General features: G+C 40.9%; 1 protein-coding gene across 2 annotated transcripts in view; it reads right to left on the reverse strand.

Moving 5' to 3' along the window:
* Positions 1 to 1163: 1163 nt before the first annotated feature.
* Positions 1164 to 27933, reverse strand: part of c2cd2l (c2cd2 like) — a 44897-nt gene continuing 18127 nt past the window's right edge. Inside the window, exons 3-15 of one of the 2 annotated variants that reach the window (XM_029701708.1) lie at positions 25953 to 26048; positions 25687 to 25806; positions 24898 to 25005; positions 18029 to 18142; positions 17563 to 17674; positions 17341 to 17473; positions 17040 to 17104; positions 13723 to 13844; positions 13305 to 13473; positions 11847 to 11954; positions 3457 to 3590; positions 2967 to 3192; positions 1164 to 2660 (exon numbers count right to left, since the gene is read on the reverse strand). In XM_029701708.1, coding sequence (XP_029557568.1) covers positions 2410 to 2660; positions 2967 to 3192; positions 3457 to 3590; positions 11847 to 11954; positions 13305 to 13473; positions 13723 to 13844; positions 17040 to 17104; positions 17341 to 17473; positions 17563 to 17674; positions 18029 to 18142; positions 24898 to 25005; positions 25687 to 25806; positions 25953 to 26048 — 1758 coding nt within the window. In that variant the 3' untranslated portion in view covers positions 1164 to 2409. Of the gene's footprint in view, positions 2661 to 2966; positions 3193 to 3456; positions 3591 to 11846; positions 11955 to 13289; positions 13474 to 13722; positions 13845 to 17039; positions 17105 to 17340; positions 17474 to 17562; positions 17675 to 18028; positions 18143 to 24897; positions 25006 to 25686; positions 25807 to 25952; positions 26049 to 27933 lie in introns of both variants that reach the window. The other variant, XM_029701707.1, reaches the window with a different exon arrangement.

Here is a 27933-nt window from a genome sequence, read left to right on the forward strand (position 1 = left end):
GGTGTCAAAGAAATTAACTTTTTGTCCTAAACACAAAGCATTATGTTTTTGGCAAATCCAACAAAACAGATCACTAAGTAGCACTCTTCATATTTTCAAGCATGGTGGGGGCTGCATCATGTTATGAATATGCTCGTCATCGGCAAGGACTAGGGATTTTATTTTTTCAATAAAAAGAAACGGAATAGAGCTAAGCACAGGGAAAATCCTTGAGGAAAACCTGGTTCATTCTGCTTTCCAACAGACACTGGGAAACAAATTCACCTTTCAGCAGGACAATAACCTAAAACACAAGGCCAAATATACACTGGAGTTGCTTACCAAGACGACATTGAATGTTCCTAAGTGGCCTAGTTACAGTTTTGACTTAAAACTGCTTGAAATCTATGGCAACACTTGAAAATGGCTGTCTAGCAATGATCAACAACCAACTTCACAGAGCTTGAAGAGTTTAAAAAATAATAAATGGGAAAATATTGTACAATCCAGATGTGCAAAGCTCCTAAGAGACTTAACCCAAAAGACTCACAGCTGTAAATCGCTACCAAAGGTGATTCTAACATGTATTGACTCAGGGGGTTGAATACTTATCGAATGAAGATATATTAGTGTTTTATTTTTTTATTAAGCTTTGAACAATTTAGATTTTTTTCCCCTATTTAAATCAATTTTAATCCCAATTTGTAGAGGCGTGAATACTTTCTGAAGGCACTGTATGCTGTTATACATTGTCTTCAGACAAGCTGCAAATTCAAGTAGTAATGTTTATGGGTTTCAACCAACAAAAAAGTTAATGTAACCTCAGTGACAATTTCATAAAGAAAACTTTGTGTGTGACTTTGCTTGGCAAACAATACTATGTGATGATGATTATGGGAGTCTGTCTTAAAGAGTAGAGGTGGGGCAGAAGTAACAATATTTACTTGTCTATTACTACTGCACCACATTCCCTTACTATAACATCAAATAAACTTTAGGGATACACAATACAAATTCTGAGAGGATGGCAAAATAATTGTCTTACAAAACGCATATGCCAATACTGTACAAGATAACTACTTTTATGTACATCTTTACACTACCCTATGTTCTGTGCATGACAACGCATGTCCTGGAGGACTGTGACATCTTAAAAGCTCAACTTGAATTAAGGAGCAACAATCTTGCATTACAGGGGAGAAAGTCATGATAACCATCTGACCATCTTTTTTTATTACCTCAACCATGATAATTCCCTGATATTAAGAGGACTCAATCTGTATATAATTTACCATTCAACTATTAACGATATTTATGGCATATCCTCCATCAATAATTCTGACCCAGAGAATGTGTAACGTTAGTACTCATGCGATGGAGGTATTTCAACTTGCCTAGTAGATACAAATTAAAAAGGGTCTAAGCTGATCATTTAAATCAGTTTGCCTTTTTTATAACAGTTTGCCTTGAAGGTTTCTCTTTCTAAAATAACAAAATACAAAACACAGACATAAGTATGCCTGCATTTGGTTTTTGTACAACTTACAATTATGAACAACATTGTTAAAACATAATGTATAAGCCACTATGAATGTCAACATTACCACCAACTGAAGACCTATGCGAGGGGTTGATATTTGTTCTTCAACTAAGTTTGTTATTTAAGATTACATTTACAACTAAGCAGGAAAGAAAGATAGTCATGTCTCTACTAGGCCTACATAATGCAAACCACCAACTGTGACCCAATATTTTGGGGGGGAGACAGAAGGATAATCATGTGAATCAGAGAGCAAACAATACAAATACCAATAAAATTAACATCAGAAGAAGCTTTCAAGTGCTGTAAACAATCCAATAAAGTGCAACCAAGAAAATCATATTTTTAAATAAATTGATTTGGAAGAGGCCACACTCACTCTACCTACTGCCCCTTTAGCGTTGAATTGCAACATCTTCAAGTTTATTCCTACTTTCGTTATCCCCCTTTACATCCACCAGAGCAGCAGAGGCCACTTCTGAAAATAAATGGCTTTAATAATAAGCAAACAGTGCCTGGATCCATCTATCTGTCCCTGACGTGTGTGTTTCTCATCCAGAGGAAAATGAGTCCTATCAGAGGTAAGAGATGCAGGATAGGTAACCACCAACCTGGGGTGTACGTGTACTGCCTGCAAAAACTGGATAAAAGTGGCAAATTTGGGTTCCTCCTCTGATGGGGAACACAGAGGAAGAAATGGTGGGACAGGATGACCAATGCTAAGTATCTTCCAACCATTTCAAGCAGTCCTACGATCCTACCCAACCCAATACCATTGACCCAGAAAAGCCAGGGCGATTTCTGGGTCCACGGCAACAGTAGCCTACTTCTAGGTCTCAGGAAGGCGGTAGCAATGCTATTAGCCATCCGCTACACCATTCAGTTGTCTATCAGTTGTCTGCTGTGCTCGGCCCTCCATTGGTGGCACTGGCTTTGTCCTTCGACTTCGACTTGAAGGAGAAGCGCTTGATGAGTCGTCGGGAGAAGCTGCCGGACTTCTTACGCACAATGGTGCCAGAGGCAGAAGAGGCAGAGACACTGGCCAGGTTGGAGAGGTCCTCGTGGGATTGGCTGAAGGTCGGGTCCTTCTTTCGGTGTCTTGTACGGAATAGTAGCTTGGTTCCGCTGCGGAGGAAGCCCACTAGAAGAGCGTAATAGAGACAGGAGTTACATCATGGTTTATTACGGTGATTTGGAAAATACTATATTGATATTGCAGTTTACATAAATACCATAAATTTATATCAAAACATTTACATCCATATCCAATTATGCTCATAAGATTATGCAAACCACAACACAATTTCCTCTTATCGTATTTTCTTGATTCTATAAAATGCTGTACATTTCCAGAGAGAAGTACTCGGGACAGCCAGAGTATCTCTCCATAGAGATGTTGTAGAATTAGTCTGGAGCAGGCCCAGCCAGGGCTCTGGCAGCCTGGTACCTTTATGGTCTTTGAGGCTGCGTGTCTCCAGGGCCCCAGTGGAGCCCGTTTCTGACTCCACGTCATCGACAGACGGCCGCTCAGACACATCCGAGGGCGTGGTCTCGTCTGCTTCCTGATGTTGCCCCGCCCCATAGTAGTTGGAGGCTCCTCCTCCCTGCAGGGCAGCATCCATGGCTGCAGCGTAGCCACAAGACAGGCCACAGTCATCCTCCGAGATGGGGACCTGAGGTATTAAATTAATTTAAATTCACACACAGGAAACAAGGCACTGAGGCCCAAATTACAGTACTTCTATTTGAGCCTAATGTCCTACATGATTACAAAACCTAAATGTAAAAATATGTATATACAGTATGTACACAATATATGTATTCCTAGCTACTTCAGCACCAGACCCTTCAGCGCAGTGTGTTGTGAGATTGGCAGAGAACAGCTAGCTGCTCTAGATTCTATTTCTATGGTTTGGACACCACTGTTTGTTTCTAACCTTTGACACGCCAGAGATGATGAGCGTGCTCCGTTTAGTGGGAGTCTTCTTGGACACCTTGCTGGCGTTCTCTGTCAGCTGTCTTATAGCCGTGTCAGCCACCGGGTCCAGCCCATTGGACAGCGGACTATCAGCTAGACACAAACAGTCACAAAACACACAGTCACAAAACACTAGTCATACACAGTTGTTCCTCAACTAAAAGTTGAGGTTATGCCGTAGCACATTTGCGGTAAACTGTGGCAGATCGTGGTAGATTGCGTCACACCATCGCAAGGGGGAGTTAGAATGCTGATTTGCTTTCTCTCCCTCAGACGACTGACAGGCAAGTCGTCTGTATGGGCCTCATTTATGCACACTGTATTAGGCAATTACACTGAACAAAAATATAAACCTATCATGTAAAGTGTTGGTCACATGTTTTTAATGAGCTCAAATAAAAGATCCCAGAAATGTTATTAACAAATTTGTTTACACCAGTTAGTGAGCATTTCTACTTCGCCAAGATAATCCATCCACCTGACAGGTGTGGCATATCAAGAAGCTGATTAAACAGCATTACACAGGTGCACCTTGTACTGGGGCAAATAAAGGTCACTCTAAAATGTGCAGTTTTGTCACACAACACATTGCCACAGAGGTCTCAAGTTGAGGGAGCATGCAGTTGACATGCTGACTGCAGGAATGTCCAACACAGCTGTTACCAGAGAATTGAATGTTCATTTCTCTACCATAAGCCGCCTCCAACGTCGTTTTAGAGAATTTGGCAGTACGTCCACTCGGTCCCACAACTGCTGACCACGTGTAACTATACAAGCCCAAGACCTCCACATCCAGCTTCTTCACCTGCGGGATCGTCTGAGACCTGCCACCTGGACAGCTGATGAATCTGTGGGTTTGCACAACCGAAGAATTTCTGCAAAACTGTCAGAAATCGTCTCAGGGAAGCTCATCTGCGTGCTCATCATCCTCACCATGGTCTAGAGCTGACTGCAGTTTGGCGTCGTAATCGACTTCAGCCGGAAAATGCTAACCTTCGATGGCCACTGGCACACTGGAGAAGTGTGCTCTTCACGGATGAATACCGGTTTCAACTATACCGGACAGATGGCAGACAGAGTGTATGGCGTTGTGTGGCAAGCGGTTTGCTGATGGCAACATGAACAGAGTGCCACATGGTGGCGGTGGGGTTATGGTATGGGCAGGCATAAGCTATGGACATTGAACACAATTGCATTTTATCTATGGCAATTTGATTGCACAGAGATACTGTGACGAGATCCTAAGACCCATTGCCGTGCCATTCATCTGCCTCCATCTTCTAATGTTTCAGCATGATAATGTCTCAAGGATTTGTACACAATTCCTGGAAGCTGAAAATGTCCCAATTCTTCCATGGCCTGAATACTGTGACAACCCTCCCACTCTGTCTGCCGAATTCTTTCTCTTTGCTCTTGTTTTCCTTAACAGGATGTCGGTGGGCGGAGCTGGGAGGGTCGTCAGCGACATGGGACACACCTGGACTCGGGTGTGTCCTGGGATAAATACAACTCTTCCCCATTCATTGAGGAGACTCTCTCCCTGCAGACCACACTGTTAGATTTTGGTTGTGGCATTTTTGTGGCCGTTTTGTTTGTTTGCTTTGGCACATTTCAACACCCCTCGTTATCACATTTATGCATGCAACCACTCACTTACACACACCATTGTTAATTGTATTTACTTAACTTCAGTTAATAAATATATTTTTGTTATTCCTAATCTCCACGTTGTCTCCTCTTGTTACGGACTTCAAGCCGGTTCGTGACAATACTCCGACATGTCACCCATTGAGCATGTTTGGGATGCTCTGGATCAACGTGTATGACAGCGTGTTCCAGTTCCCGTTAATATCTAGCAACTTCACACAGCCATTGAAGGGGTGTGGGACAACATTCCACAATCAACATCCTGATCAACTCTATGCAAAGGAGATGTGTGGCGCTGCATGAGGCAAATGTTAGTTATACCAGATATTGACTGGTTTTCTGATCCACGCCCCTACTTAAAAAAAAAAAAAAAAAGGTATCTTTGACCAACAGCTTCATATCTGTATTCTTAGGTCATGTGAAATCCATAGATTAGGGCCTAATTTATTTATTTCAATATACTGATTTGCTTATATGAACTGTAACTCAAATCTTTGAAATTGTTTGTTTGTCAGTGTAATTTATTTGTTTAGGCTTGGCCTATTTAGTAGGCTATTTTGCAGCATAAAGCTAACTTTGTCGTTGGTTCCCTTTATTCCTGACCATCTTGAAGATGCCGAGTGTAGCACAAGTAAGGTAGAACTGCAAACTCTGCACCATGTATTGCTTCAGGCCATCTTGCTTGTTTCCACCCCAGTCGCATAATGAAAAGGTTGGCACGAATTGCAAGTAGCCTAACTCAGCCAGGCAAACCCAAACAGTATTATTGTTTTTCACACTTTACATTAGTGTGAAAAATCCTTTGGTACATGACATTCAGGGCTGCCCGCTTGCCCAGTACGGCAGAGCTAACCTGGCCAGTTAACCAAGCTTTCATATGGCCCGCTTGGGCCAGTACATTTTCAAACTCCAAAACCTAAAGAAAAAAATACACTACCGTTCAAAAGTTTGGGGTCACTTAGAAATGTCCTTGTTTTTTAAAGAAAATCTAATTTTTTGTTCATTAAATCATGAAATTGATCAGAAATACAGTGTAGACATTGTTAATGTTGTAAATGACTATTGTAGTTGGAAACTGCAGATTCTTTATGGAATATCTACATAGGCATACAGAGGCCCATTATCAGCAACCATCACTCGTGTCCCAATGGCACGTTGTGTTAGCCAATCCAAGTTTATAATTTTAAAAGGCTAATTGATCACTAGAAAACCCTTTTGCAATTATGTTAGCACAGCTGAAAACTGTTGTGCTGATTAAAGAAGCAAAAGAAATAGCCTTTGGACTAGTTGAGTATCTGGAGCGTCAGCATTTGTGGGCTCAATTACAGGCTCAAAATGGCCAGAAACAAAGAACTTTCTTCTGAAACTCGTCAGTCTATTCTTGTTTTGAGAAATGAAGGCTATTCCATGTGAGAAATTGCCAAGAAACTGAAGATCTTGTACAACGCTGGGTACTACTCCCTTCACAGAACAGCCAAACTGGCTCTAACCAGAATAGAAAGAGGAGTGGGAGGCCCTGGTACAAAAGTGAGTAAGAGGACAAGCACATTAGAGAGTCTAGTTTGAGAAACAGACAAGTCCTCAACTGGCAGCTTCATTAAATAGTACCTGAAAAAACACCAGTCTCAACGTCAACAGTGAAGAGGCGACTTGGGATGCTGGCCTTCTAGGCAGAGTTGCAGCATCCCGGCCAGCATCCCGGAGTTGCCTCTTCACTGTTGATGTTGAGACTGGTATTTTGCGGGTACTATTTAATGAAGCTGCCAAGTTCTTCAGTGTCCACATCACTAAGGATCTATCCTGGTCCAAGCACACCAACACAGTTATAAAGAGGGCACGACAATGCCTCTTCCCACTCAGGAGGCTGAAAAGATTTGGAATGGGCCCTCAGATCCTCAAATAGCTCTACAGCTGCACCCTTTTCAGCATCTTGACTGGCTGCATCACCGCTTGGTATGGCAAATGCTTGGCATCCGACCACAAATCGCTAGAGGGTAGTGCGTACGGCCCAGTACATCACTGGGGCCAAGCTCTCTGCCATCCAGGACCTCTATACCAGGTGGAGTTAGGGGACCTCAACCCAATTGAGATGGCTTGGGATGAGTTGGACCGTAGAGTGAAGGAAAATCAGCCAACAAGTGCTCAGCATATGTGGGAACTCTTTCAAGACTGTTGGAAAAGCATTCCTCATGAAGCTGGATGAGAGAATGCCAAGAGTGTGCAAAGCTGTCCTCAAGACAAAGGGTAGCTACTTTGAAGAATCTAAAATATATTTTGATTTGTTCAACACTTTTTTGGTTACTACATGATTCCATATGGGTTATTTCATAGTTTTGATGTCTTCACTATTATTCTAAAATGTAGAAAATAGTAAAAATAAAGAAAAACCCTTGAATGAGTAGGTGTGTCCAAACTTTAACAGGTACTGTATAGAAATCTTAACAGGATTATCTATTTGGATGCAATATTAATAGAATTGATGGAGAAAGACTGCGAGAAACAGCTTGATTTAAAAAAAAAAAAGCAACGATATTCAAGCTATTTTAAAGCTGTTTTTATCTTTACTATAAAAAAAATAAGGTGACAGATGGAGATGTGTAAATTTCACACACATTCAGTATTTATATTACTGTAGAATAAGCTATGCTGCAGCAAATGTAGGTCTACCTGTCACAAGAACAAAAATGTTACCATGATGACATTATAGGTCTACATGCAATGTGAACTGCGCTCCATACTGAGATGAGCTGTCTGTCCCCACACTGAGCGTTGATGACTGATCATGCAGGGGGCAGAGAGGCCGTAGAAAAGCCAGTTTAAGACATCGCATAATTTAACAGTTCCATTTTACGTCATGTTGTTCATCATATAAATAATGTATTACAATTTCCTGGTTTCTCGCAGTTATTTATTCCTGGAAAAGGGAGTGGGTTTGGGTGGTAAATCTCAGTAACCTGGTTCCTGCTATTCAACCCTAGTCTCCATGCACTCCTTAAATACAGTTGAAGTCTGAAGTTTACATACACTTAGGTTGGAGTCATTAAAGCTCGTTTTTCAACCACTCCACAAATTTCTTGTTAACAAACTATAGTTTTGGCAAGTCGGTTAGGACGTGTACTTGATGCATGACAAGTAATTTTTCCAACAATTGTTTACAGACAGATTATTTCACTAATAATTCACTGTATCACAATTCCAGTGGGTCAGAAGTTTACATACACTACATTGACTGTCCTTGGAAAATTGCAGAAAATGATGTCATAGCTTTAGAAGCTTCTGATAGGCTAATTGACATTTGTGTCAATTGGATGTGTACCTGTGGATGTATTTCAAGGCCTACCTTCAAACTCAGTGCCTCTTTGCTTGACATCATGGGAAAATCAAAAGAAATCAGCCAAGACCTCAGAAAAAAAAAAATTCTAGACCAGCTGGTCTGCGCATGCTCTGAGGACGCGGTTAGGGATGCCGTCTGGGCCAGTAGCCTTGCGAGGGTTAACACGTTTAAATGTTTTACTCACTTTGGCCTCACGTGCTCAGTCCTTGTTAGCGAGCCGCGACGGTGGCACTGTATTATCCTCAAAGCGGGCAAAGTTTGTCTGGAAGCAAGACGTCGGTGTCCGTGACGTGGCTGATCTTTTTGTAGTCCGTGATTTCCTGTAGACCCTGCCACATACGTCTCGTGTCTGAGCCGTTGAATTGTTACTCCACCTTGTCCCTGTACCGACATTTCGCTTGTTTCACTGCCTTGTGGAGGGAATAACTACACTGTTTATATTCAGCCATATTCCCTGACCTCTTTCCATGGTTAAATGCGATGGTTCGCGCTTTCAGTTTTACTACCTCAAGCTGTAAAATGGCAGGGAAAGACGTGACTGATGCATATGGGATATCTTGGGTTTGTTTCTATGATATTCAGAGGCTGCGCTACAACCTTCTATAGGCGACAAAGAAATTACTTTGCTTGGGAAGTAGCCTAATGTGTGATTCTGTCACTATCATTTGACTTTAGACATTTCAACAGTCTATTAAACAGCATTCTAGCACTAAATCAGTCAGGAGCAAGCCAGGTAGACAAGAAGGAATTAAAATTAATTATTTAGGCTACATTATTATTATTATTATTTCAAGGCTAGCCTGCCATTAAAGAAATCTATTGTAAAGCATTTATTACATGCTACAGGCTGGTAGGAGCGCGCAGCATTTCATCAGCGTACATTAACAACAGCATTTCAACAACATGTCTATACATTTAGCATTTTGGCTGTATAAAATGAAATGTAAAAAAAATAATTACTTAGAATTAAATAATAATGAAATGTAAAATTAGGCTATACAGTCAATCTACAGTGCCTTTTTGAATTTACTTTTAGAAACACGAGTTTGGCCAGTCTTTGGTTTGAGGATCATGTGGTGAGCTATGCATGCCTAGTTAGTTAATTTAGCCTAGCAGCTGCTCTTATATTATTACCATGCCCAGTCAACACAAATCATTTTTTACAAGTGCACATAGGCCTACCTGATGATATGCGGCTGATGTGTTAAACAATGGATGCCTTTTTCTTGAATTCATTGATGGTCAGATACTTCAGTTTTAACTGGTTCTGTTGTGCTCAATTTTAACAGTTGATAGACAACTTCAGCACTGTTCCAAACTTCCAAAATATTACATTTTCTAACAATACCCTGTATACATTGCCTTGCAAAAGTATTCATCCCCCCTTGGAATTTTTCCTATTTTGTTGCATTACATCCTGTAATTTAAATGGATTTTCATTTGGATTTCATGTAATGGTCATACACAAAATAGTCCAAATTGGTGAAGTGAAATTTAAAAAATTACTTGTTTCACACAATTATAAACGGAAAAGTGCTGCGTGCATATGTATTCACCCCCTTTGCTATGACACCCCTCAATAAGATCTGGTGCAAACAATTACCTTCAGAAGTCACATAATTAGTTAAATAAAGTCCACCTGTGTGCAATCTAAGTGTCACATGAGCTCAGTATATACACACACACACACACACACACACACACACACACACACACACACACACACACACCTGTTCTGAAAGGCCCCAGAGTCTGCAACACCACTAAGCAAGGGGCACCATGAAGAGCAAGGAGCTCTCAAAACAGGTCAGGGACAAAGTTGTGGATAAGTACAGATCAGGGTTGGGTTATAAAAAAATATCAGAAACTTTGAACATCCCACGAAGCACCATTAAATCCATTATTGACAAATGGAAAGAATATGGCATCACAACAAACCTGCCAAGAGAGGGCCGCCCACCAAAACTCACAGACCAGGCAAGGAGGGCATTAATCAGAGAGGCAACAAAGAGACCAAAAATAACCCTGAAGGAGCTGCATAGCTCCACAGCGGAGATTGGAGTATCTGTCCATCGGACCACTTTAAGCCGTACACTCCACAGAGCTGGGCTTAGGAAGAGTGGCCAGAAAAAAAACATTTGGTGTTCGCCAAAAGGCATGTGGGAGACTCCCCAAACATATGGAAGAAGGTACTCTGGTTAGATAAGACTAAAATTGAGCTTTATGGCCATCAAGGAAAACGCTATGTCTGGCGCAAACCCAACACCTCTCATCACCCCGAGAACATCAATCCAATTTATGTTTTCATTATTACACTGACTGTAGGTCTATAACCACTCGCATAGTCTTAATATTAACTCCTGCAGAATTAAGCATTTCTTGCAGTAAAATAATACACAAATTGTACATTTTCACTCGGGAACAAGAGTGGGGAAATATGATTTATTTCATTATGCATTTAAGCTTGAGAGAATGTGAATGCGCAGTTAGGGACCGTCTGCGTCATAAAAGCTGATAGTATTTCAACCACATAATATATGCAAACTGAAATCTCATCAGAAACATGTTGGATCGTTTTCACAGCTTTCTATTTCCTTACCACATCTTTGCACCATGAAAGAAACAGAGATGACAGAGAAAACTTTACTGATGTCAACTAGATTGAAGCATTCATTTGATCATTTATGACATTATTCTGGTGAGCAAGGGTTTCTGAAGTCTTCTAGGGCAACATATAATGACAGAAGAGAAGCTGCATGTATCTAATTATAGACAAGTTGATTAACAAATAGCCTACCAAAATGCTGGAAATTATAAGCACAAACATATATAAATTAGGCAACAACAGAAAATCCTGCACCACTTGTCAAGAAATCTTTCTGCCGTCTCTAACTGTAGCCTACAGCACGTTTCGTTTTCTATATTTGAGGGTTAGGGTCGGGTGCGGGCCTCAGATTTTCACATATAGTCGGGTGTTGCAGATGGGTTATTAGTAATTGCGGGTGCGGGTGAACAAACAGCTGACCCACGCACCACTAGTGCTCACCTCAGTATTTATTTAACTCAGGCTGGAGTAGATGTGCTCAAAGATGCCCTCTGGTGCCTTGAATGAGCATTAACGGCAAGCTCTGTAGTGCACCATAACGTGACACAACTACTAAATGAGGACCCACTGGATGTATCATGTTGAAAAATACTAGAATAAATATCTGTGGAAGTAAGTGTTGAGGGGTGTGGAGCCATTAGCCTGGCCCCAGATTTGTTTGTGATAATAATGACTATGGCTGTAACAATGATCATAGGAGTTGGCAAGACAGCACAAACAGATCTGAGACCAGGCTATGAAACGATGGAGGAACATAACTCACTGCTTAGAGTCGGGCTGGAGCTGGTCCTGCTATGGCAGCCATCGGTGAGGAACATGGTCCCTTTCTCTGTCACCTCCACTTTGGACGGGGACCGCGAGGGAGAGTCACCTGAGTAAACGCAGAGACAGAGGATGTGAGGGTCAATAGAAGCAACAGAGCAGTGGTCACCAACTCGTCGATCTCCAACGCATTCCTAGTCGATCACCAAACTTTTTGATAAAAAACCCAATGATAAAGCCTTTTTTTTTGTCTCGTGCTGATGGCGGTAGGTGCACTTGATTCAGCAGCCCTAGCACCGGGAAGGAAAAGTGTTCCCATTTTGAACCATGTCATGTGTCTGAAGGTAGAACTCCACCTACCCGGCAGGCCCAGAGAGCAAATCAAGTGCACCTATAGGCCTACCGCTGGCCAATCAGATTTCCTCAAGCCATAGACTGTAAAAAGAAGCCTCAAACGCACAGCAAAGTTGATACTGTGAGATTTAAAAACCATGACTAGAGAGCGACTCAATGAATACAGCAAAGAGCGGATGTTTTTATGAGTAGATTTATGATTTAGTTTATTCAGCACTGTCAACGCTTTGTTCAACACTTTTATAAGCCATAAAATACACATTCTCCCTATTCCATATGTTTAGAGGTTAATGTTGCATAGGCGTACATTCTGAGTGGTAGATCTCGGCTTGCATTTTGACTCAGAAAGTGATCTTGACTCAGAAAAGGTTGGTGACCACTGCAATAGAGCAGTGGTGTAAAGTACTTAAGTAAAAATACTTTAAAGTACTTAAGTCATTTTTTGGGGTATCTGTACTTTACTACTTATATTTTTGTTAACTTTTACTTCACTACATTCCTAAAGAAAATAATCTACTTTTTACTCCTTACATTTTCCCTGACACCCAAAAAGTACTCATTACATTTTGACAGGAAAATGGTCAACTTCACACACTTATCAAGAGAACATCCCTACTGCCTCTGATCTGGTGGACTCACTAAATCATGTCTGAGTGTTGGAGAGTGCCCCTGGCTATTCGTCAATAAAAATACAAATATACATTTGTGCCGTCTGGTTTGCCTCATATATGGAATTTGAAATGGTTTATACTTTTACTTTTGATACTTAAGTACATTTGAGAAATTGCATTTAATTTTGATAGTTAAGTATATTTAAAACCAAATACTTTTAGACTTTTACTCAAGAAGTATTTTACTGGGCGACTTTCACTTGAGTCATTTTCTATTAATGTATCTTTACTTTTACTCAAGTATGACAATTGAGTACTTTTTCCACCACTGCAATAGAGTATAGTAAAATGAAGGATTGGCGTGCAGGGTTGCAATCCTCTTTTTTTTCATAGAATCAGTACTATCAAGAAATCAATATCATATTTGCCATTATCATTAGCTACAGTCCACTCTCCAGCCCCTCCATATGCTAACTCACCCAGACCTATTGTACCTAGTTTTCCCAGTCTGGGTCGTGACTGTATGGTGGTAACGGTGGTGACGATGGTGCCGTCTGGCATGATGGTTCGGTCCACATCCACCTTCTTGGTCGGGGTGATGGAGGTGCGGAGGGGCGTGGTGTGGTGAGCTCCAAGGGGGTCCACTACCTCCAGGTACACCAGCTACAGGTGGAGAGGGACCCAAATTACCATAAATGTTATGGACTGTGTATGAAGTATTGTTATGTATTATGTTATACCCTCTAGGATTATCATGTGGAGTGCTCCACAATACATTGATATGATAAGAGAGAACACTCTCCATTCAAGTCAATGTTCTGTAATTGTATTTCTATGTCATCTATGTTGTAACACACCAACTAATTATCTACACATTTTGGAACAGCATTCCACCTATCACATGCCATTCACCTCAAAGGTGACCGTAGCATTGGGTGCCAGGCCGTGCCCTGGGCTGACTGACAGCACATGCTGACCAGTAGGAGCTCTGCGGGCGAGGTCCAAGGGTAGCGAGGCAAAGCCAGACAAGAATTCTGCCAAAAGAGAAAGACTAAGCATAGAAATACAGAGAAGACAACATCACAGTGTTTTGCTTACTTAGAGTATAACATGACATTTGACAAATGGTTTGAATATAGTCTTTATAGTATCGGAAATCCCAAACTAGGGCGACAGCCCTACTTCTAGGAATCACAAAGGATTCTCTTGGACAAATCTCCCAAAAAATCAAAAGTTCGGGCACAAGTTTTGGCTTATAATGCAGGCAGGAATTGTGCTCATGAAAAAGTCTTACCATAACCTGTAGGTAGACATGCCAGAGGTACGCGCAATGCCGTCGGGGGTACGCCAAATAAAAATGTGATTCACATTAAAAACAATTTTTTTAACAGGGCTATACATTTGGGTGAAGTTTTTTTCTTGCCTGAATAGCCTCGTTTCACTGACCAAAATAAAATTAAACCATCCAGTGCTCAGTGAAATAACAACACAATGTCAAATACAGGTAGGCTAGTCAAATAATTAACATCCAATCACATTACCCGGTACTCTCTCGCGGGAAACCTTTACTCTTTCACAGACATTTAGAAACAAAACAAAATTTGGAAAAAAAAAGCCACAGGAGTTTTTGGAGCGAGAATTAAGACTGTCACACCCTGATCTGTTTCACCTGTCCTTGTGATTGTCTCCACCCCCTCCAGGTGTCGCTTATTAGCCCCGGTGTATTTATCCCTGTGTTTCCTGTCTCTCTGTGCCAGTTCATCTTGTTTGCTAAGTCAACCAGCAGTTTTCCTTGCTCCTATTTTTTTCCCCCCAGTCTCTTTTGGTTCTAGTCCTCCTGGTTTCGACCCTTGCCTGTCCTGACTCTGAACCCGCCTGCCTGTTCTGTTTTCAAACCTGCCTATCCCCTTGTACTGTTTGGACTCGGATCTGGTTATTGAACTCTTGTCTGTCCCCAACCTACCTTTTACCTACCCCTTGGATTAATAAATATCAGAGATCAACCATCTGCTTCCTGTGTCTGCATTTGGGTCTCGCCTTATTTACATTTGAGTCATTTAGCAGACGCTCTTATCCAGAGCGACTTACAGTAGTGAATGCATACATTTCATTTCATGCATTTTAATTTTTTTGTACTGGCCCCCCGTGGGAATCGAAGCCACAACCCTGGCGTTGCACACACCATGCTCTACCAACTGAGCCACAGTCCTTCTAAAGACGCAACAGATACCATTAATAAGAAGGGGCTAGAAGCGTCATATATGGTGAGCTACCGAGTGGCCAAAAAAACAATACAGACAATGCTATCATCATACCACACCGTTTCACGACGCATCAGTGACATGGCAGGAGATGTTTTGAAACAATTACTGCTTCACATACAAGCCAGAGAATTCTATGCGTTACAGCTGGCTGAGTCAACAGACGTGGCAGGCCTGGCACAGCTCCTGGTGTATGTCCGTTTCCAGTGGTTTGCAGAAGAGGAAGACATCCTCTTCTGCAAACCACCGGAAACCAGGCCAACAGGAGAGGGTATTTTTTTAAATACTGGACAGCTTTGTGACATCAAATGGACTTTGGTGGTCAAGATGTGTTGGTATCTGTACTGATGGTGCAAAAGCCATCACAGGGAGACATAGTGGAGTGGTAACGCGCACGCAAGCAGTTGCTCCCGAAGCTACTTGAGTACACTGCAGCATCCACCATTCCCTTGGCAGCTCTTGCTGACAGCTTGAAAGACGTTTTGGACACTACACTGAAAATGGTTAACTTTGTTAAAGCAAGGCCCCTGAACTCTCGTGTATTTTCTGCACTATGCAATGATATGGGCAGCGACCATGTAACGCTTTTACAACATACAGAAGTGCGCTGGTTATCAAGGGGCAAAGTATTGACACTTTTTTGAATTGAGAGACGAGCTAAAAGTTTTCTTTACTGACCATCATTTTCACTTGTCTGACCACTTGCATGATGACGAGTTTCTCACACGACTGGCCTTTCTGGGTGATGTTTTTTCCCGCCTGAATGATCTGATTCTAGGATTACAGTGACTCTCCACAACTATATTCAATGTGCGGGACAAAATTGAGGCTATGATTAAGAAGTTGGCGCTCCTCTCTGTCTGCATTAACAAGGACAACACACAGGTCTTACCATCATTGTATAATTTTTTGTGTGCAAATGAACTCAAGCTTACGGACAATGTCAAATGTGATATAGCGAAGCACCTGAGTTGGGTGCGCAATTACGCAGGTACTTTCCCGAAACAGATGACACAAACAACTGTATTCGTTATCCCTTTCATTCCCTGCCTCCAGTCCACTTACCGATATCTGAACAAGAGAGCCTCATCAAAATTGCAACAAGCGGTTCTGTGAAAATTTAATTTAATCAGAAGCTACTGTCAGATTTCTGGATTGGGCTGCGCTCAGGGTATCCTGCCTTGGCAAATTGCACTGTTAAGACACTGATGCCCTTTGCAACCACATACCTATGTGAGAGTGGATTCTCGGCCTTCACTAGCATGAAAACGAAATACAGGCACAGACTGTGTGTGGAAAATGATTGAAGACTGAGACTCTCTCCAATACAACCCAACATTGCAGAGTTATGTGCATCCTTTCAAGCACACCCTTCTCATTAACCTGTGGTGAGTTATTCACCATTTTGGATGAACAAGTAAGGTTTTATATGTAAGATGGTTAAATAAAGAGCAAAATTATTGATTATTATTATATTATTATTTGTGCCCTGGTCCTATAAGAGCTCTTTGTCACTTCCCACGAGGCGGGTTGTGACACACTCATTCTTATGTTTAATAAATTTATCGTATAGTGTGTGTGGCGGGCTTACAATGATGGCAACAACAAAAAAAACATTTCAGAGTGCGCTGACCCTGGCGCTAGAGGTTGAATGTATGAAGGGGTACGGGACTATAAAAAGTTTGGGAACCACTGATCTAGAGGGTCTATAGCCTTACGGCTGGTCCAGACTCACAGTACAGCACAGCTCCCTGAACGGCATGACTTGGCTACACACACACACACACACACACACACACACACACACACACACACACACACACACACACTAATCGACTCTGGTTTTTGAGAGAAGATGGTGGGTCGTGGTTGATGTGATATAGCTGACCGGCTCTGAGGCAGGTTCCCCAAAATGTCTCATTAATCTATGACTGTTAATAATAAGTATCTAATTGAGAGGAGCCTTACGTTCCCCCTTGGTGGTCTTTTCCAGCATTCTCACTCTCAGCTCTTTGGTTTCTGGAGCCAGATCCCTGAAAAACACAATCACAGATAATCAAAGATTGTATATGTTAGACTCACAGTAGACATAACAGTGTCAAACAATATGAGTGCATGCCATTTAGAGTTTTCACTTGATGGTAAAATCATTGTTGAACTATTATTGTAGAAATATTGTTGTTGTATAATATCAATAATTCACATCTATAAATCGGGTCGTATGTGTGTGACTGCCAGCGGCTGGCTGGGCTATAGCTGGCTGTCTTACAGTGAGATGTCCTCACTCCAGTCCAGTGAGGTGTCAGGGCTGGGGGTTGCAGGTAGGAAGCAGGTCCTCCTTTCTGTTGATGGCTGGTCCAGACTCACAGTACAGCACAGCTCCCCTGAACTGCATGACTTGGCTACACACACACACACACACACACACACAGTAATCGACTCTGGTTTTTGAGAGAAGATGGTGGGTCGTGGTTGATGTGATATAGCTGACCTGCTCTGAGGCAGGTTCCCCTGAGCTGGCGAAGCAGGAGCCTTCGTATGGGGGGTAAACTCTGGGACGGGGGGGTCAGACCTGTCGGGGTTAGACCTGTTCCCCTGGAGAACTGGAAGTAATAAAGAGAGAAATGGAATTAAAGACCAGAGAGTCAAATCACTAGAACATTTAGTCATAGCTCTTGGTTCATCCTATCAGGAAGGTTTTGCCAATGGTAATGGTAATTATACTGCAAGTTTTGCATGTTGGTTTTTCCCATGCCTATTAGCCACAGTTCATTACAGTGGGTGCGTTTCAATGTGACACGCTATTCCGTATGCAGAAGCATCAAGTCAGTGATGCGAGCTCTCGCTGCTTTTGATTTCTGCCTCAGTTTTGATGCTTCTAGTCTGATGTAGCAGGCTAAAAACAACGCTAATGGAAGGAAAACACTTGCAGCGTAGTTGTAGTGCAACGGTCTTACCGTAGTGCTGGACACACAGGCCCTGAGGTTGAGGATCATGGCTGGCTGTGTGCTGAACAGAGTATCCTTCACCAGCTCCCGAATCATGTCCGGGTCTATCTCTGCATCACTCTCCTGAGCACAAAACACCACTAAAGTAAGCACTACCTGCCACCAAGAAATACACCAAACAGACTAACATATATTAGATAGTAAAAAGATTAGGTGTATGGTGACCTGGACTGAAGAAAAAAACTCTGGGCCCCACACTGAAAAAAAAGTGCTATCTAGAACCTAAAAGGGTTCTTTGGCTGTCCCCATAGGAGAACCCTTTGAATAACCCTTTTTGGTTCCAGGTAGAACCCTTTTGCTTTTGGGTTCCATGTAGAACCTTTTCCATAGAGGGTTCCAATCAAATCAAAGTTTATTGGTCATGTATACCGATTTGCAAATGTTATCGCAGGTCTAGCTCCAACAGTGCAGGAGTAATACCTAGCAATACAAAACAATACGCACAAGATCCAAAAAAATCTAAAACAAAATGTACCTTTCTAATCGTATAGTAATCGACAAATTGTGAGCTAAAGATGAAAACCTTTTCTACGAGTATTTTATTATTTATTGGGCGGCAGGTTAGAGCGTTGGACTAGTAACCGAAAGGTTGCAAGATCGAATCCCCGAGGTGACAAGGTAAAAATCTGTCGTTCTGCCCCTGAACAAGGCAGTTAACCCACTGTTCCTAGGCCATCATTGAAAATAAGAATTTGCTCTTAACTGACTTGCCTAGTTAAATAAAGATAAAATAAATATTATTTATTAACTGACTATGGCTTTCCAAATCACCCAACACTGCTATCTGTAAGGTTAATTTTAAGTGCATGTTGTTAATTTTTAACCATTCCTGAACCTGTGACCAGTGACAAGCTACTTAGGGGCAATACCAGAATTAATGATCAATTGATTCTGTTTCTTCACAGCAAAGTCTACAGAGCTGAGATTGTTGTATGCCCCATATATATAGCATTCTGTTGTTGGCAAGAAATGTATATAATTATTTAAATTGAAAAACTGTAAGTGTTGAATCAAGTGTTTTTTGTACCAGTTCATGTGTCATGGAATCGGTACATTGAAAATCTCTTACTTTTTCTTACTTATTTTGCAACCTGTATGGTGCAATTTCTAAACATTTTTTCCATAAAGAATGTTTTTTTATTAATCAGTATATTTGACTTTAACCATAACATTTCTTCTATCTTTTCTGGAGGATAAAACTTAAATTGTAACCAGTTTTGTATGCCTTGTTTAAGAAAGGGCGATACTTTAAACAAAATTTAATTTTCAATTAGTCAGAAATGAGAAGTTGTAATCTGTATAAAGGCAATTTTTGAACAAAGGATGAGCCTTTCTTAATAATCTACTGGAGAAACATTTTGGGTTTAAGTATAACTTATGTATGAGTGAAGCGTTTAGTGAGAGGTTTAAAGCTTTAATAATTTTAGTCCCTCAAACTCATATTCATTATATAAATAGGCACGTTTAATTATCTGCCTTAGCATTCCAAATAAAATGCATATGATTTAAAAAACGAGTCATCTGGAGTAGGCAGTGCCATTAGTAAGTAAGTAAACTGTGATAGGACCAAAGAGTTAATCAATGTCATTTTTACATAAATAGACAAGTATTTACCTCTCCATGGTTGCAGAATCTTATCTATTTTTGAACGTTTTCTTTTGAAGTTGATTCTGGTAAGTTAATTTATATTTTTTCACCATCCGCCCATTTTATTGGTAAACTACAAAGTAGAGTAAACACTGTTTTTTAATGATCCAATACGTAATATGGTACACTTGTCATAGTTAGATTTTAGTCCAGAGAGGCTAGAAAAGTGATCAAGATCTCCAATGAGACTGTGCAGGGATCCGGATTGCGGACTTAAGAAAAGACATGAGTCATCTGCATACATCGACACTTGTTTTTATCCCCTGGATTTTTAACCCCTTGATGTTCTTGTTGGATCTAATTTTAATAGCTAGCATTTCAATGGCCATAATAAATAGATAGGGAGACAACGGACAGCCTTGTTTTACTCCTCTTAAAAAGTTCAATACTTTCTGAGAAGGAACCATTATTTACTATTTTACCTCTGGGGTTGCTGTACATAACTTTAACCCATTGTATAAGAGATTCACCGAAATTAAAGTAATCCAGGCATTTATATATACACATTCTAGTCATACTTTATCAAACACCTTTTCAAAATCTGCTATGAAGACCATGCTTGGTATCTTTGATGTTTCATAATTTTCTATTGTTTCAAGTAATTGTCATATATTACCTCCAATATATCATCCATGTAAAAAACCTGTCTGATCAGGATAAACAATATCTGGTAAAACCTTTTTAATTCTATGTGCTATGCATTTCGCCAGGATTTTCGCATCACAACATTGAAATGTAAGAGGCCTCCAGTTTTTTTTTAAATGGACTCAATCTTTATACTTACCACCTGGGTCCTGTTTTAGTAGTAATGAAATCAGACCTTCTTGTTGAGTACCTGAAAGTCTACCATTTTTATTGTAGTAATTAAAACATGCTAATAATGGATCTTTGAGTACATCAAAAAAGGTCTGATATCCCTCTACTGGTATACCATCAAGCCCTGGTATTTTTCTAGACTTTAAAGATTTTATTGCCTCAAAGTTCCTCTTCTGTAAATTTGCTTATTTTACATTATTATTATTATTATGAAATAAATCCTTACAGTTAACATCATTCAGTGGAAATGGAGGAGACTGAAAAGAAAACATATGCTCAAAATATTTTGCTTCCTCTTTCAAAATATAATTTGGTGAATCATGGGTGACTCCATTATTTGTAACGAGTTTCTGTAAATTCATTTTGGTAGCATTTCTATGTTGAAGATTCAAGAAACATGTTGTGAATTTCTTTCTTTCTTTGTAATACATTACACGTGATCGTTCTTGAATAAGTACCTCCATTTCTTTTTGTTTTCCTCTAACCTATTTTGTGCCTCTACAGTACAGTTTCCATTACCATCTACTTGCACTGTTATTTCCTCAATTTCCTTTATTAGTCTAATACCTTTTGATCTAAACTGCTTATCTTTTAATGAGTATTGCATTGAATGTCCTCTAAAAGTACATTTAAAAGTGTCCCATACAATAAGGGGATCTGCTGTACCCATGCTGTGCAAAAAAAGTAAATAATTAATGATTTTGTCTTAGTTAAGAACAAATTGTCATCCAATAGGCTTTGATTACATTTCCAATATCCCCATCCATCTGGAAATTCTGTAAGTGTCACAACGTCCACAGAAGGTGGCGCCTCTCCCTGGTCGGGCGGCGCTCGGTGGTCGTCGTCGCCGGCCTACTAGCTGCCACCAATCTCTGTTTCTGTGTCATTTGGTTATGTCTGTTTAGGGTAGCACCTGTTTTGTGTTAGGTCATTAGTGGGGTATTATGCGGGACAGTTTTCGTGTCGTCCGTTTAGTAGGTTGGGGATTTGTGTCTTCCTCTGCCACTGTCATTTTGGGCATTAGGGTTGCTGGGCTGCGTCCCGACTCTTTCTAGGATTCATTGTTCCTGTTGTTTTGGAGATTTGTTACCCTGCCTTGTTTTTTGCTATTGTGGACTTACTCATTAAACGTGTGTTTCACGTACCTCGGCCTCCTGCGCCTGACTTCACCCTCCTGCTATTTAGAGTGGTTCTGACAGTAAGAGTTATATGGAGGCCAATTAGATGGTGGTCAGATCACATTTGGTCTCCTATTAATAGTTTTTTAAACTTTTGATGCCAGCAAGAATGAGACTAGGAAGTAATCAAGACGTCTAGCTTGATTAAGCCTCCTCCATGTATACCTCACTAGGTCAGGGTTTTTCAGCCTCCATATATCCACTAGTTCTAATGTATCCATGATCTTCATGATCTCCTTAAGTGCTTGAGGGTGACAGTTTGTAGTGTGATTTCCTTTACGGTCCATTGAGGTACTAAAAACTGCATTATAATCTCCCACCATAATAATAGATTCATTCGTTGCTTGTGAGCTCAATAGATTATTATATATATTTTCAAAGAAGTGTGGATCATCATTATTTGGCCCATATAGATTAATTAGCCAGATCTGTTTTAAAATATTTAAAAGAATCCATCTTCCTTGCAAATCTGTTTGCACAATCGGATCAACATTTTGTATTAATGAATTAGTATAATCACCCATTTTGAGTTTCTTTGCCCATGACAAAAATATATTTCTCCCTCCCAGTCCTTTTTCCACCCAATGTCATCTATATTTGTAGAATGAGTTTCCTGTAAACAATAGATATTATATTCTTTCTCTTTTAGCCAGGTAAATATGTATCTTTTTTTATGATCTGCTAAGCTATTACAATTATAACTGGCTATACTTACAGTTGAAGTCGGAAGTTTACATACACTTAGGTTGGAGTCACTAAAACTAGTTTTTCAACCACTCCACACATTTCTTGTTAACAAACTATAGTTTTGGCAAGTCGTTTAGGACATCTACTTTGTGCATGGCATTTTTCCAACAATTGTTGACAGACATATTATTTCACTGTATCACAATTCAAGTGGGTCAGAAGTTTACATACACTAAGTTGACTGTGCCTTTAAACAGCTTGGAAAATTCCAAATTATGTCATGGCTTTAGAAGCTTCTGATAGGCTAATTGACATCATTTGAGTCAATTGGAGGTGTACCTGTGGATGTATTTCAAGGCCTACCTTCAAACTCAGTGCCTCTGCTTGACATCATAAGAAAATCAAAATAAATAAGCCAAGTCCTCAGGAAAAAAATTGTAGACCTCCACAAGTCTGGTTCATCCTTGGGAGCAATTTCCAAATGCCTGAACGTACCATGTTCATCTGTACAAACAATAGTACACAAGTATAAACACCATGGGACCACGCAGCCGTCATACCGCTCAGGAAGGAGAGGTGTTCTGTCTCCTAGAGATGAACATACTTTGGTTCGAAAAGTGCAAATCAATCCCAGAACAACAGCAAAGGACCTTGTGAAGATGCTGGAGGAAACAGGTACAAAAGTATCTATATCCACGAGTTCTATATCAACATAACCTGAAAGGCCGTTCAGCAAGAAAGAAGCCACTGCTCCAAAACCGGCATAAAAAAGCCAGACTACTGTTTGGCTATAATGACCATCCATTATGTTTGGAGGAAAAAGGGAGAGGCTTGCAAGGCGAAAAACACCATCCCAACCGTGAAGCACGGGGGTGGCAGCATCATGTTGTGGGGGGGCTTTGCTGCAGGAAGGACTGGTGCACTTCACAAAATAGATGGCATCATGAGGGTGGAAAATTATGTGGATATATTGAAGCAATATCTCAAGACATCAGTCAGGAAGTTAAAGCTTGGTTGCAAATGGGTCTTCCAAATGGACAATGACCACAAGCATATTTCCAAAGTTGTGGCAAAATGGCTTAAGGACAACTTAGTCAAGCTATTGGAGTGGCCATCACAAAGCCCTGACCTCATTCCTTTTCAAAATGTGTGGGCAGGACTGAAAAAGTGTGTGCGAGCAAGGAGGCCTACAAACCTGACTCAGTTACACCAGCTCTGTCAGTAGGAATGGGCCAAAATTCACCCAACTTATTGTGGGAAGCTTGTGGAAGGCTACCCGAAACGTTTGACCCAAGTTAAACAATTTAAAGGCAATGCTACCAAATACTAATTGAGTGTATGTAAACTTCTGACCCACTAGGAATGGGATGAAATAAATAAAAGCTGAAATAAATCATTCTCTCTACTATTATTCTGACATTGCACATTCTTAAAATAAAGTGGTGATCCTAACTGACCTAAAACAGGGATTTACTAGGATTAAATGTCAGGAATTGCAAAAAACTGAGTTTAAATGTATTTGGCTCAGGTGTATGTAAACTTCCGACTTCAACTGTATTTCCCCACTTACCATAATGATAAGTTTCAATTATACTTACCACAACCAATGTTTGAAAAACGTACCATTAAAAAGCACCATGATGATTGAGTGTCCACATAGCTGTACCATAATATTTGCACTGTTAAGCATACTGTAGCTGCAACTTTGTAAACCTCCAATTGTCCTAATATTCTGTGGTGGTTTATTTCTTTACTATCAAATGAGGAGACAAACTTATCACACAAGTCAGAGTTATACTTAAACTAAATCTTTAATAATAAGAGCTTTGCAATAGCAATGACTTGTCAACGGTTCACCATTTCTAATGATCCGTTGAGAGTGGCAAGACAACAGTACAAAGGTCTTTTATAGCCAAGATACACCCCTTTCAACCTACATGACAAACAACACATACATAGAATGTCTCACAAGGTTAAGACTCCAAACTGGATAGCCATCTCTCCCTGGTACGGTTATAGAGCAGAAACATTAACTCATGTTCTCTGGAATGCTCTTTAGGTTTTATCCCCCAAAGACATCGTAAATCTCCTCTGTCAGTGTTCTCATAGAGGCCCATCCTCAGTAGAACACACACACACACACACAATAGTTAACAGAATACTCTATTCTGCCGAATAAAACAACCTTTATAATGCAATACAAGCATTATAACATAATCTTGCAATTTCCATGACAATTTCACCGACTAAAACCTCCCCCATATCTAGGTCTGTTGTCACTAGGACCATCGTAATGTTCTAGTGTCATAGGAGGCCGAACCGATGAGACCATCAGATTCTCCATAAGGGGGACGATTTCAACCAACGGCCTCCAACACATTCCCGACATGGTCCCAACATGCTCCGAATTTAATTCACATATAAGCGACGGTACTTCATTCTTCAGACTTGGCAAGATATAAACGGACCTTTAGTGTGACTGTTTCTCACCTCTCTCTGGATCCTGCGTGGTGCCACGGTGAGGGAGATCGGCTGCTGAGAGAAAGTCCAGGACACCAGCAGACCCTCTTCTTCTACTTCCTCCAGACGCACCACCATCTGATAGGGGATAATTCACCCAAATTACAAAAGGACAAATTGCTTTCTTTACACTGAAAGCCGTCTATGGATAAGGTATGACAACAATCCATGCTTTGGTTTTGTTTACCTGGCCACTGTTTCAAATGCTAACTTTTTAGCATTTGTGGCACAACTCCAATGCAAGTCAATGGTATCTATATTGGCATTTTGTCACTTCATGTCCAAACCATCTTAAAGTAACTTCATTGAGTTACACAATACATCTCTGGATACTTTAGGATGATTTGGACATGAAGCGCAAAGGTGCAAATTGACCTGTATTGGATTATTGCCACAAATGCTAAAAGGTTTGCATTTTCAACTGTGGCCAGGTAAACAAATCCAAAGCATGGATTGCTTTCATACCTTGTCCATAGACTGCTTACAGTGTAAGGAAACCAATGTCATTTTGTAATTTGAGTGAACTATCCCTACTTAGTATAGTTCAACTCAATGGAATACTCATGAAGCGTGGGCGAGTTAATTATAATGAAAGTGATTTTACATATGCATACGTAAGCCTATGAGGTTTCATCCAACGCAGGTACACCATTCCACTTGAGGGCAATTCAATGAAGTGAAAGCTCAACAGGGTTAACTTTTTTTGAGGCGCACACACATGCAAACTTACAAATGCAAAACCATGGTGATGTACCATACCTGGGCCAGCATTGGCTTTATGGTGATCTGGTAGGTATCCATGGAAACAGCTGCAGGTGACTGCTGGGTGACAGTCACTGGGAACGTTACAGTGTCAACCGCACACTTACACTGTAAGACCTGGAGCAGGGAGAGGGAAAAGACAACCATTAGAATCTATAATGTTGTAGAAGAAATGGATCTATGAGAAGTCTAAAAATAACAAATCATGGGTTCTATATCACGTTAACCTCTAGAAAAGGCATGCATGTTTAGTTGATACTCACCATAGTGGTAGGTGATTGGTCTGTGCAGGTCACACTATCTACAATAGCAGAGGCAGGGAGCTGGAGACTGTTGTCAAAGGTGATCTGGATGGAGCTCTGAGGAAGAGAGCAAAAAGCAAAAACATCAGACAATGTACATCAGTCTAATCTAGAGGGCTTAAACACGCAAGGAGGAAGTATTTAAGAAGATTTTTGTAGCAATGATACAGATTATAATAGAGTTGGCCTTGCATGGCCTTGCCTGCTCAGGCTTAAACTCCAACAGCTGCTAAGAGACTTCACTACGACTTGACTTCATTGAAATGCAAATACATCAGATTCTGAGCTTTTCCTGCAGTGAAAAGTACCTCTAGTAACACTCCTCTTGAAAGAAATTGCATATGCTTCCCATCAATTAAACAATTCACAGCACTTTGTACCACCCGATACAGATAGATACAATGCCTATGCAAAGCATGTGGCTGACACAAATCCATTGCTTGTATGTGAAAAATGCAAATGCTTCCTTGCAATAACAACAGAATATATTTATTGTAAGGATAGGGACACATTCTCTGTCATAGTACATTAGTTCAAGACCCATGACGTCATGCACCCATTGAATCCATTCTGTGGCATAATACCACACAGGTGCTCCCATACGTCTGTCTGTCCACTACCACCATCTGTGCCATGTGAGAATGACAGCGCAAAGACTGCAGTCACTTTAGTACAAAGGAAAATACAGTTAGATTCTCTGTGCTGCTGGCAAGTGCATAGGAATTGGCAAGGAGATGAAACATATGCTCTGAATGCTCCAGTAGCCCGGCTCAGCTGCCATGGCACGCTCATTGAAAAGGCTTATTTTTAATGAACTGCCATGATACATTCACATGTTCATTTCCCTGTTGTGTTGTGGGCAGGGCCAGTGCCATCATCACAGACCAGGTGCATGTGGTTGACTGCAGCAATCGCATCCTAGTCTCTGGTCTCCATGATGAAAACCAAATCCCACAGTCGGAGAGTTGTCAGTTCGTGTTGATCAAATTCTGCTAAATATATTTTGCCAATTTGTAATACATAACCCAGTCAACTAGATTCTGAGCAGAGCTCTGATATTTCAATTTTTTTATTTTGTATTTATTTAACCTTTAGGGGCAGGGGCAGAATGACAGATTTTTACCTTGTCAGCTCAGGAATTCGATCCAGCAACCTTTCGGTTACTGGCCAACCACTAGGCTACCTGTCGCCCCCCAATATGACTTGAGATTGGAGACCCCTTTGTGAATCTCTGTGTACCTGTGCCAGAGGATTAGAAGTTAAGTTTCAATGGGTAGCTTTAACTGGCTCAGGAGGAGAGGGCTGGGAGGGGGAAACAAATCCCCTATTGTCAGAGCATGTGTTGCTCATCGTCTTACTGAAATCTCCATCAAATGGAACTGCAGGGAAGCAAGAGGTGGCTGGTGTGACGCGGCCAGGTTGTGTGTGTCTGTCTGTGTGTGTGTGTGTGTGTAAGTACACATGTGCTTGTTTGTGCATGTGTAGTAAGAGAGGTTCGGAAGGAGAAATTGTGCCAACCAAAAGGGCTGGAGACAAAAATAGATGCAGCATGAGCGCATGGAAGGGAGAAACAAAGTACTGTCAGCTCAATCATTCTAACCTACTGTGTACCTCAGTTTTTGCCTGGCCACATTGCTCCTGCCAAACGCCCAGCCACTCCCCCCAAATGTTTCTTCTCCGATAGGAGTCTGGATGTGACACCCTTTCCCGATCCCTTCTAAAATGTGAACACATTCTAGACTGTCTGACTGGTCCCAGAAACCGATGGGTTGGGCCAGAGCAGGCCTACATGATGACATTATCAACATGCGTGGAAGTTTGGTGGAAGTTAAGCAAACAACAATGGCGGCAGCTACTGAAGAAAAAATGTGTTGCTATCGAAGCAGTTTTACAAAGACTGGAGGCGATACATGCTCTGAAAGATGAACAGTTTTCAGTGTTG

This window comes from Salmo trutta, chromosome 19 (assembly GCF_901001165.1).
Source record: "Salmo trutta chromosome 19, fSalTru1.1, whole genome shotgun sequence".
NCBI classification, from domain to species: domain Eukaryota; kingdom Metazoa; phylum Chordata; class Actinopteri; order Salmoniformes; family Salmonidae; genus Salmo; species Salmo trutta.